The sequence below is a fragment of the Electrophorus electricus genome, chromosome 7 (assembly GCF_013358815.1).
Source record: "Electrophorus electricus isolate fEleEle1 chromosome 7, fEleEle1.pri, whole genome shotgun sequence".
NCBI classification, from domain to species: Eukaryota; Metazoa; Chordata; class Actinopteri; order Gymnotiformes; family Gymnotidae; genus Electrophorus; species Electrophorus electricus.
In genome coordinates this window covers 25,436,517-25,448,888 of record NC_049541.1, presented here as the reverse complement: position 1 = coordinate 25,448,888, position 12,372 = coordinate 25,436,517, and the positions used below count along the sequence as shown (strand labels likewise).

At 41.9% G+C, this 12,372-nt stretch overlaps 1 protein-coding gene across 2 annotated transcripts in view; it reads left to right on the top strand.

The window, feature by feature from the left end:
- The first annotated feature begins 299 nt into the window (after positions 1 to 299).
- The window catches only part of ctdsplb (CTD (carboxy-terminal domain, RNA polymerase II, polypeptide A) small phosphatase-like b), a 14,253-nt gene continuing 2,180 nt past the window's right edge, over positions 300 to 12,372 (top strand). Inside the window, exons 1-7 of one of the 2 annotated variants that reach the window (XM_027001219.2) lie at positions 301 to 1,042; positions 7,341 to 7,504; positions 8,045 to 8,077; positions 9,164 to 9,265; positions 10,026 to 10,082; positions 10,664 to 10,756; positions 12,133 to 12,318. In XM_027001219.2, coding sequence (XP_026857020.1) covers positions 967 to 1,042; positions 7,341 to 7,504; positions 8,045 to 8,077; positions 9,164 to 9,265; positions 10,026 to 10,082; positions 10,664 to 10,756; positions 12,133 to 12,318 — 711 coding nt within the window. In that variant the 5' untranslated portion in view covers positions 301 to 966. Of the gene's footprint in view, positions 1,043 to 7,340; positions 7,505 to 8,044; positions 8,078 to 9,163; positions 9,266 to 10,025; positions 10,083 to 10,663; positions 10,757 to 12,132; positions 12,319 to 12,372 lie in introns of both variants that reach the window. The other variant, XM_027001220.2, reaches the window with a different exon arrangement.

Here is a 12,372-nt window from a genome sequence, read left to right as displayed (position 1 = left end):
AATAATTGAGCATGAAGGTGCATGAATAATGAAGGGCCGATGACAATTTTTCCCACTAGAGGGAGACGTACTACATCTCAAAAAATATTGAAAATAATCCCCGTCGAGATAGGAAATCATTGGAGAATCATTTTACAACTTTTAAAAGTTTATATGCAGTTCCATCATCAACGTTTATTCCTTTTTGATGATTTTAATAATTTGTTTAATTAATATGCTATTCAATCGGGCTTAACAGTTAGCCTGGAAGGGTCATAAAAGTCCTTGAAACAGAAGACTGTAAGGATCGCCGTGCTTTTATTTTTAATACGAGGGGCGGGGGATGTTAGACACTAGTGTGCCTCAGGTCTGCCTGGTGAATTTCAAACACTCACCGCCACCATATTGGAAAAAAAGAATAGCGTTCCTGAAAACAAGACATTGGAGTGGGGCTTTTGACGATAAACCGACTGGATATCAGTTTCCCTGCGTTTGGATCGGGCATTTACACGACGATTTCGAGGTCATTTTCTTCCGTCCATGTTTGTTAGTCATTGGATTCATGGTAAAATAGCTAGCTAACGTTAGCTAGCTAGCTAGTCTGTTCCAGGCAGTAAAACCCCTAACTAGTTAGCTGGCTAGCTAGCAACACGGCTTTTATAAGGCGTTCGAAGTTTTTTCCCCTTCATAACGTTTGTAGCTAGGTAATATTTAAATATGTCAAATGAGTGTCTGCAAAGTCCCGTTGGGTGTTCAAAATACTAGATGGTTTAAGAGATAGCGTCGGCGCTCCCTGTTCGCTGAAGCTTCAAAACAAATTGGTTTCCCTGCTCAAGCGACTTCAGTTAGCAACAAGCTATCTCCTCAGGACTCGCCTCTGTTCCGTTAGCTCGTTGGCTAACTAGTCTGTAATTGAGGTGGAGAAGAATTGCGCTAGCTCACTGACTAGGCTCGCTGCTGGGGAAAAGGAATAACGTCTGGGTTTCCATGGACAACACGTCCATAATAACGCAAGTTACGAATCCAAAGGAGGAGGAGGTACTATCATCAAATCCTGAAAAAGGTAAGAGCGGTTTGTTGCAACTTGAATTGTAGGTTAGGTTAGCGAGCGGAGGACTCGGTTGTGTGGGGTTATCGTCGACGGGTAGCTAGGCAACCACGTCAACTGGCGGGCTCGCGAGGTAAACTCGACTCTGCCAGCCTGATTGACGCCCTAGTGACGGCTGAAGTCGCGAAATGATGTTGGGTTATCAGGGACATGACAAAGTGGAGGTCGAAATGTAGTTTACTTTAAATAATGCCCGGCTATTAACACTGCGTGTAACGCGATGGTGGCGCTTAACAAAAACCATGTAAAACTAACGAGCTAGCTAGCTATATTGCCAGCTAATGTTTTGCTACTCCTGTTTTGATAGTTAGCATAAATTAGCTGTTAGCTGGCATGAAAACCTCTGTTATGAGTAGGGTTAGGTAACTTAACCAGCTATAGCTAATTAAACATCTGTAGGTAGGATATCTAGGTAAATAAAAAAGCTTAGCTCTAGTTTGTAACTAATAGCAAAATGGAACGATTCCATTGAGCTTAACGTTTAAATTCCAACTAGAGTATCTTAGCTAGGTTTGAAACCTATTTAGTTCCTCTGTGGTTCATATGTGCTAAAACGCTTTAGTTTGATTATGAGCACAAATTTTATATCTTGATATAAATCTTGCACGATAGTCATCTAGCGAGCTGTTAGATTTTTGCGCCGTAAATGGAGTGGGCTGTGACTGGCGAGCCGTGTAATCAGGTGACCGTGTCGTATGTTTAGTTTTCAGTTTTCCGATGTTTGTATTGATAAAAATGAACACCAAACACCATGACCTAATGGAATAAAAACCAGCGATGTTTTTATTTACCAGTACTACTAAGAAACCTTATGCATCCGCAATACTAATAAAATAATGGCATTTAACTCGCAATAAATTGTGCAAAACATCATCAACGTATTAATTTTGTGGCTGCATGTACATTCTGCCGGCTCAGATTGTCCACGCTGAAGGACTGAGAGCTTGGCCGACTGTTTTCTCGGGATTACCTTTGACCTCTGGATGTGCAAGGGGAGAAGCTCTACAGCAGATGTCTTTCTCATTTAGGCAAAGAATAATGCACACTCAAGAACACTGGCCCTACATTTTGAGATGGGTTTGTCTCACATGTATAAGGTTCACAAAAACTGTAGTCAAGCAAAGCAGCTTGTATGCCTAGTATAGATAACTGTTTTTTCACTTAGAGAAATGAAATTAGATATGCCTAAAAGATGCTTTGGCTATACAGTAACTGAACATGGTCATAACATTTAAAGCTTTTTTTTAATAGAGGAGTAGGGGGTGTTGAGTGCAGCAAGGGAACACTGATGGGAGGGAGGGAGGGAGTGGGTGACCAAGTGAGAGGAGGACAGTTTGAGACAGCTGCATCTCCACATAGCTTCTGATTTATCAGTGGTTGTCTACTCTCATGTAATTATGTAGCCTTTAGTGTGGAAAAGTGGTACCACAAAAAGTGGAGCCCTTCTGTGTTGCTTAATATAGGCAAAAATAATAAATATAAATTTTAGGTTTGTGTATATTTTAATAACAGCCTTATTTATGAATAAGTAATATATAGACTAATGTAAAATTTAATTGCTCTGTAAAATAAATGTGCTGACAATTCTAAAAACATTAGATCAAAAAGCATGAGCATTTTGGATGCCTGGTGCTATTTCCTTAATAGTCATGATTATAGCACATCTTGTGATCATACCATGTGGATGATTTTTTGCCATGTTAGAAAATTCTGGATCTTTGGTCGTTATGATGTTGACACAGTTAGTCATTTCAATTTAGCAGAATATATCACTAATAAGATATTCAGACCCCGTTTGCACTTGGCTGCAGCATGTATCTATGATTTCAACCATATGCATTTACACTGTGTAGTCATATGGATCTATGGTTAGTCAGATTTAACTTCTATTGCTGTTTAGTTCAAATGCACATCCACAATACACCAGTCACCCAACTTCTTGTTGTTTCTTTTTTTGTTGTTGCTTATCATTGAAATAATTATAGTCGCTTTGAAAGCCAAAATTTTGAATGGTGCGTGTTTATTTTTCCTGAAGTTACAGGAAGACGCCAACTTTGATATTTCCAAAATGAATTGGTTCCTGGATCTCCTGATACAGAGGGGAGATGTTTTGCTGTAAAATGCCTTTTAGATGCATATTGGATGACTTCATAATTGCATTTTCATGTGGCTAATTTCTATTGACAGTGTTGCTTGAAAATGTGTGAACTCTTTATAATTTTTGATATTTCTGCATAAGTATGACCCCAGACATCAAACGATTTTCACATTACATATCTGTGAGTGGCAAAAGTATGTGAACCCTTGCTTCAGTATCGTGTGTGAATTAGATTTAGATGGTATACTTCAGAATTCAGAGTTGATGGCAAACTGTCCTTGCCCAGATGCAGCAAAACAGGCCCAAACTACGAAACAGGCCCACCACCATGTTTCACAGATGTGATAAGGTTCTTGTGCTTGAATGCAGTGTGCTTCCTTCTCCAAACATAATACTTTTTTTTTGTTTTAATAAAATCAAAATCTATTTTGGTCTCCTCCATCCATAAGTCATTTTTCCAGATGCCTTCTGGTTTGTCCATGTGATCTTTAGCAAGCTGCAGATGGGCAGGCTTGTTCTTTTTAAAGAACATTGGCTTTCTCCTTGCAACCTTGCCATACACACCATGTTCAGTGCTTTCTTGATGATGAACTCATGAACATTAACCATTGTGTTAGAGGCCTATAGTTGCTTAGAAGTTGCCATGGGGTTCTTTGTGACCTTGTGAACTGTTTTTGCTCTTGGAAAGAATGCTTCATTGGTCAACCACTACTGAGGAGGGTAAAGGTGGTCTTGAATTTCAACCATTTGTGCAACTGTCTGTCTGACTGTGGATTAGTGGACTCTTTTTAGAGATGGCTTTATAACCATTTCCAGTTTGATGAGCCTCAACAACTCTTTTCCGGGGGTCCTCATAAATCTCCTTTGTTTGTGCCATGATACACTTTCACAAATGTGTTGTGAAGAACAGAATTTGACAGAACCGTGTTCTTTGAATAAAACAGTTAACTTAATCACGCCTGATTGTCCTCCCATTGATAATACCTGATTCCTATATCACCTTCAAATGAACTGATGATTAACACACCAGACACTGAAAGCAAATATTCACATACTTTTGACAAACACACACACACACACACACACAATCTCTCTCTCTCTCTCTCTCTCTCTCTCTCTCTCTCTCTCTCTCTCTCTCTCTCTCTCTCTCTCTCTCTCTCTCTCTGTGTGTGTGTGTCAGAGAGAATGTTTGTTTCATGAGCAAGTCATTAAAACATATTACAAGTACAATTTTTTCCCCCAAGGATTTACCTTTGTTTTTGTCAGCTTAAATTTTAACCATTGTACTTTTGAAGTTGCTGTCAAGTGGGTGTGGGTGTGTGTGTGGGTGGGTGTGGTGCATTAAAGGTACATTAGTTAGAATACAAGAAACACTACCTGTAGCGGTTGAGTATGTAAACACAACACTGGAACTATTTTATTTTTATTTTATTTTAAAAATATATATTTTTTTTAGCTTTTTGGCTCCGCCTTCCATTTCAGCCCACAAACACAAAGCCACACCTTTTAAGATCTACAATGGCCAGCAGAGTTCAATTATGGTTTTCAGGAATTACCAAAGTAACTATGACAACATTCCATTACATTTAATTTTTTCAGAGAGACTTGGTGTAATCGTGTTAAAGTACTCTACAAATTCTTTTTGGCACAAGCATTTGGTCAAATTGGGCTTCCTTCGGGGGGGATTGTTTTGGCATTTTACCCTATGTGGTGGTACACACTACAAAGATTTTGCTTCTTGATGATGAATAGTCTAGTTTTTTCACTGTCTAATTCACTGTTTGTAATAAGATCCCATCAATTTATCAGTCACTACCTTATTATGACCAAATTAGATTCATGCAGCTTACTCAGAACTTTGTTCACACAAAGTTTCTAACTCAGTTGTGTAAAGTCTGTCACGTACACAGTTCGATGTAATACATGTACAGCATTTAGCTGACACTTTTAGCCAAAGCAACTTATACTCAATTACAACTGAATACAACTCAAGCATTTGAGGGTTAAGGGCCTTGCTCTGGGATCCAAGAGTGAGGGCAACTTGGTGGGTCTGGGGCTAGAACCAGCAACCTTTCAAATACAAGTCAAGTACCTTTTACCTTTGAGCTACCGCATTACACAGACTTATCTACCTGTCTAGGAGGACCAGTGCTAATTCAGCTTCATCCCCTTCCCATGTAATCATCTCTATTTTGGAGAAGCATTTTAAGTGTTAACTCATGTTTTATTACATTTCAGCATTTCATGTCATGAAGGTTTTTGCTAGTGCAAAAAATGTAATCCCACACTACAAGTACCTGAAAATGCATGGCGCTTACTGGGCACTGCCAAACAGGCAGGGGAGTTATGAGGAGTTGTGGAGCGTATCATAAAGTGACTGACAGAATGTCAGTGGCATGATTCTGGTCCGGAAGGGGGTTTATTAGGTGCTTTCTCAGGTACCTAATACACATGTGCTGATGCCATTACTAAGGAAATATTTTTATTACGGTCTATGTATTTCACATTTGATTTGAAATAGTATGAAGGTGGGTGTGGAATTGACAAATGCACCTTTAACAGTAGATTTGCGCACACACAGAGAAAAAACATCTGGAATCCGAGCTTACCACAAATGTTATTTAAAAAAAGTGTAGACTGTTTGTTTTGATTGCCTCCTAGGCCTAGCATTAGACTTGAGAGATTTTGCTCTCAAATATAATATTTTGGTCTGAGGAACTCTGAAAGAGCTTCGGCACTACCCAAAGGGGTGGGAGAGGAATACTGCCTCTCTATTGGCTGTGGTGCACCTGACCCTTCCTCCTTTTGTGCTGACCCTCCCCTCCTCTCTCCCTTCCTCCTTCCAACTCTTGCATGCTTTCCTTTGCCCTGTGCCGCCACAGGAGTTGTCACTGGAGCTCCAGAAAGAAACAAAATATCTGTGTGCCCTTAAAATGGAGCTGGAGGCAGCAGCCAATGCATGGCAAGCCTGCATCTGAGTGAGCCAAAAGAGGACTGGGTGGAGTCAGGAAGTGAGGGGGTCTTGTTTCTTTTTTCCTACTCCCCCATCCCCCAGATCTCTATTTTTAAAGGGCATTCTCTTGCTGATGACCTCAGTGGTGTTGTTTGGAGCGTTTTGCCTGTGGCTTTGGCATGGCAGAAGGTTATTATTAGTGAGGGTGAGAGGTGTGAGTGACTTTGATGGCATCTTGCTGTATGCCAGAGCATGAATGTGGTCTTAGCCAATGCAATTCATGATATTGCCAAGAAAAAAGAAATGTACACTTATGTTAGAAATGATAGAAGACTGAAAGGTCCAGTGGTTGGACTTGTCCTAAAGGGAATTCGGGTTCTTATGACATCCAGTGTTACTTTAGCTTAACTATTTTTAATAGCAATTTTTAAGATGGTTTTATTTTCTAGGCATTTTGTTTTGTCCTTATATATAATGTGTAAGAATCTAATGTTATATAACATTAGAGTATCCTCTGGAGCCGTTTAACCATTGTAAGGGGAAAAGTGCTACCATCATTTAGGGCTGTAGTTATATTGCTACACATATATTGCTATGCATTTATGATATATTTGGCAGTATAGTTTACCACATTAGCGAACCTAAGGGTGAAATTTATTCTGTTGTAGTTCGTAGATGACAGTAGAATGCACTGGCTACTATCCTGGTGCCAGAAATGGTCATTTTGGTTTCATATTTGAGAGTTAGAAATGTTCTGTTTTCTTTGGTTGGTGTCTTATACCACTGTCTGTCATATCTTGATATAATAATATTAGAGACAGTCGATGAGTCATAAGACTTGGTTCCATTCGCAATCACATTTATTCAAAATGTGTCCCTATCAAAGCATACATCTTTATTTACTGATTCAGATCATTCATTTTTTCCACTTCATATAGATGTGTCTTCAAGTAAAACTTTGGCATCTGCATTATTTTTTTTCTCAGTTATAGTTTAATTAATTTTTCTGTTTGACATTTTTTTACATGCTTGCATAGAAGTACTGCTAATAACATATAGCTAAGTCGACGTGGCCATGGAAGCCTCACCCCGAGTACACGCTTCTGGATTCTTAGAAATACTCAGATTTGCCCAAAGCTAATCACCCTCCACTTTGTTCTGAAATGCCCTAACATGCTCTTTCCCTTCTCCCCTTTGCTCAGTCTCGCTGTCCAGCAGCAGTCTGAGGAAGAAGAGTCGCCGCAGTCTCTTCAGCTCCTTCTTCTGCTGCCTGCAGAGCTATGAAACTGAGCCGCCTCCCACCACCACCAACAACAACACCGGCCCCTTGCCTCCTCCCATCGAGGAGAATGGAGCTCCACCCAAGGTGAGAGTGCCCGGCATGGCCTGTGGCGATGGTGGCACCCACAACTGCACTCAGTCTTCGGGTTTTGGCTGATACACAAGTGTAGGCCATGTAGTGCAACTTCAGCCCCGAACAGCAGTGCCACTGGATGGATTTCCATGCTTTAATGCACCTGATTGATTAGTTTATGTAATTAGCAGAGCTTCATTAGCTGAATCAGGTGTGTTTAAAGGTGGGAAATCACCATAGCACCCTCAAAGCACACCATATTGCTTTAGTTTCCTGGGCTAGAGAAGTTTGGAATATACCTTTTAATTTGGTTTCATGGCATCTTGAAGATAGCTTGACTATCCAGGTATCCTGGCCCTGCTTACATTTGGTCTGTACACAGTTACATCGTCCTCCACAGTTTCACCTCGGGTCTTTCTTTCGGCCCAATCATTGTCTCTCTTGGCCAGCACATTGGCCAGTACATGTGTCTCATGTTGGTCACAGCACTTCACCCTCTCCTGTGTTTTGTGTGTCTTCTGTCTTCATCCTTCCTGGTGTATCGTGGCCCAGTGCGAGCAGGTCGAAGTCGCCCCCGTGCCCGCTGTATGTATTGCCTCTCTCTGTCCCTCCTGCTTGGGTTCGTGCATGCGGAGCGGGGTGGGGGGTGCTCTGCATCTGAGCTGGCTCTGCCGCTAACACCCCTTCCACCAGCCTCTCTCTGGTAGCCTCGCACGTGCCACGTGTGACTGAAATGTTTCTCACACGGCTTCGTGGGTCAGGGCTTCTGAAAATGTAGCCGTGATCTTATCCTTTGCTTCATTCTGTCACATCCTAGAGGCTGGCGTAATGAGAAGCAGAATAGTATCAAACAGCGCATGTACTTGTTAACATGACACAGTGGGATGTTTCTTTGGTGTGTAGCTAGATTTATGGACCTGTTGGTGCAGATTCTGTCTTTATGATGTTGATGTTTTACTCAGTTGCATTTTATTTGTCATGATAGTAATAGCATGGTCTTGTAGTCAGTACCCTAATAACAAGAGGACTAAACCATCACTTATTTCATTTCATTTCTTAATATGCTGCGGTGTGCAAGGGAAATTTCTGTTTTTTGTGGCACTTCTCTCCAGGCTCTGTGCATATTAACCAGTAGTTGGCAGGGGTCTGAGACTGAGCATGTATTATTTGAACTCCTTCTGTCATGCAGCACCACAGGCCACATTCATTAGTGCACTCAAATGTACCTTACTTGTTTGCTCTACCTAAAAGACAAGGTTTCTGATTAGGTTAGCACAACAAAATTAGCATTGTTCTCTAACACCACTGCTCCTGTGTGCACCGTTGGAATATAGTCGTCATTCATAGTCATTGAAATAGATGACAGGAAGTCTGAGACCTCGCTTTGACCCACTTCTGTCTGTTTTGTTTTTGTAAGTGGGCGAGTGGCAAAGCAGAAACAACTAATTCTTCCTCATAGCATAATCTTTCCCTGCTTCCGTTTTTGAGGAATATGTTGGGTGGAGCTGGAACGTTGCTACCTGATTGCATTCCTTTTCATATTTTAACATCCACCGCACACCTGAAGCTACTGCCACTCACTGCGTGCCGTGCATCAGCCACCCTCCCCCTCTCTGGTAGCCACCTGCCTTTTTCACCCTGCTCACCCTTCTCTCTGTTGTGCCCTTCCAGCCTCCAGAGAAGTACCTCCTCCCTGAGGTGAACATCAACGACTACGGCAAGAAGTGCGTGGTCATAGACTTGGACGAGACTCTAGTACACAGTTCGTTTAAGGTAGGCCATTTAATAACTAACCCTAGGGCATCCTGTGCTATTAGCCTGGCCACTGTGCAAACTGCGCGTGTCAAGTGCACACGTCGTACTGGAGCTCTGCTGAGAGGACCAGTGAAGCTCATGGTGGGTTCATAACTGGTCACAGTGATGACCGATACACCCATCATCCCGCTCACAGCATGCAGGTGCCCTGTGCGCCAGATGGGCACGTCATCAGGGAGAGCTAACTGAGAATGCAGGGGCCTTAGCCTGATTTGTTCAGATTCAATCTGGGCTTTGGTGTAATCCTCCTCAGTCTTGTGCATAATCCATTTTTAGTGCTTTTGGAAATTACATGGGGCATTCCTAGCTAGATCATTTTAGCTATAGATCAATACTATCCAGTAGCGAAATTGTCACAGACAAGTCCTTTAACAATCTTGAACTTTTGTGTGAATTATCCTATTTGTTTGGCTACTGTCTTAATCCTGCAGTACATCACTCTCAGCGTTAATGGAAATATAAAATGATTGTAGCATTAATTTATGACAATCTTTATATTGCCATTGTTTTGCTCTTTAAGTACACAGATGCCCCCTGCTGTTCAATTTGATTATTTTGAGCATAATTTTTAAACAAGTTTACAGTATGTGCTGTATGTGATTCATTGTGTTGTGGAAAACGTTGGTAAAATATATTTTTACATTCACAATATTATAATTTCAAGTGTTGCAAGTATTCTCATTTTTAAAATACAATTTGTTATTTTTCCTCTACACAGCCCATTAGCAATGCAGATTTCATTGTCCCAGTGGAGATAGACGGCACAGTACATCAGGTACTGTTACAGTCATGCACACACAGTCGCAAAGCCTGACATATCAACATAACCGTGACATTTCCTCCAGCATAAGATGTTGGATTCTAACACATTACACGTATGGGAAGGTCTTCTGTATGGTGGCTGTACTGAGATGGCATGTTGGGGCCTGTATCAGTTTTCAGCTTTTGAAAAGGTAGAGATGGCTCTTACCTTGTTCAAGTAATCCAGGATAGGCTGTGTCTGTCCTGGTAGGCCTATTCATGATTACTTGGACTGGGTGGCAGCCGTGTGTCTCCCCACAGCCTGGCCCACTTCAGTGTATTGTGGTTAAATGTTAATTGCTAGCTAGATAATTCATACATACATACATACATACATACATGCATGCATGCATACATTAATCCATACATCATTCGAAATATGAATGCTTTAAACTGTTTTTGTTGTCCTTGAATAGGTTTCCATGGTAAGTAATGTATTAAAGCTTGTATCCTTGTATCCGAGGATTTGAATGTGTTTCCCTGTTGAAGGAGCATGTCACAGTCTTGTGTTAAGGTTTCTAAGCAAATGCATTAACGCGGATGCCCATGTTCCAGGTGTACGTACTGAAGAGGCCGCACGTGGATGAGTTCCTGCAGAAGATGGGCGAACTGTTTGAGTGCGTGCTCTTCACAGCGAGCCTAGCCAAGGTGTGGCTATCTCATCCACACCCCACAAAACCTGACAAATGCCCTTTTAACTGTGCTGTTTTCTGAACAGGGGAGGCCTGAATGCGAGTGTCGTCTGCATACAGCTCCTCGGTTTTACAAATCCCCACCGGTGCCATACGTCCATGCACAAAACACAAGGCTGTCATGGCTAGCGATGCCTTTGAGTTTCTCAAAGACCTGGTGCTATCCCCCACTCTGTTATTACCATCTCACACAAATATTTGTGCTGTGACATCTTTGGAAAAACGAACCCTGATTTATTGATTTTATATTTAAAAAAAAAAACTTTACACATTTTATTTTTTATTTATTTTGATCCCACCTGTTAATGAGGCATAAGAGCCTTTTGTCCACCGTGTGGCAGGGCTTGTTGACTGTGATGCTTGACGGAAGCATGCCTTACGGCTTGTGAATGGGGTGTGAACTCTTCTCCTGCTCTCCTCCTAATATCTGACCCACCCCCTCCCCTCCCCTTTCTGTCTCTGTGTGGCCAGCATATGTTTTAGCTGCTATTGCATGGGTAAGTGTCTCCGCAACTGCCACCACGACTCCATGCACCAGTAGCGTTAGCCCGCTGAGCCTCCCTCCCGCTCCCCCCCCCCCCCAAACACGCGCGCGCACGCGCGCGCACACACTGCCAGCTTCACTGCTCATTTTTTGTTCTTGCTTTGTTATTTACAAGCTTGAGTTGTGTTTACCTGGGACGCTTTGCCAGCTGCTGTGAAGTATCCTCTTTTGCCGTGACTGTGTATGACGTCTCAGACCCTGCTTGTTATTTTTTGTTTGTTTGTTTGTTTGTCATCTTGTTAGCTGTATATGGCGCAGTAGCTGTTGAGAGTTGAGGCTGTTTTAGATTAGTATGTGAGTGCATAGTTGCCTTATTTCTTTGGATGCCCTAGCCTGCCTGTTAGGCTGAGAACCTAAATGGCTGAATGCTTATTAGCTAGGCTCCCTAGAGCTGCACTGTTTGAGAGTGTATTGATGCTGACTCTAATCATCCAGGTAAGTCCCATGAGGTTAACACACCTGTTTAGTGAGGGAGACCTGCATGTCCCCATTGTTCATTTTAAATTGCTCATTTCTAGAAACTATCTGCATCTTTGATTTTTGCAGATGACTGGTATGAGTTTTCCCTTTTTGTATTTTTTTTTTAATCTTGTCTGTCTGTCTGTCTGTATCTGTCTTACTTGCAGTTTTGGTTTCTTCTAGCATTAGGATCTTGTTCTTACATGTGAAGAGAAACTGGCACACTGTGTAACAACTTTTAGATACTTTTAAGTCCAGAGGTACATACAGTCCTAGTACTGTTTTAGCACTCAAGATGAACATTAATCTAGTGCACCTCTCTGTTGCAGTATGCTGACCCAGTGGCCGACCTGCTGGACCAGTGGGGGGTGTTCCGGGCACGACTCTTCCGAGAGTCCTGTGTGTTCCACAGGGGGAACTATGTGAAAGACCTCAGCCGGCTCGGGAGGGAGCTGCACAACGTCATCATCGTGGACAATTCTCCCGCTTCCTACATCTTCCACCCAGAGAATGCTGTGAGTTTCACCCCACACTGCTGGTAATGAATGTAAGCTTCAAAAAAAAAAATG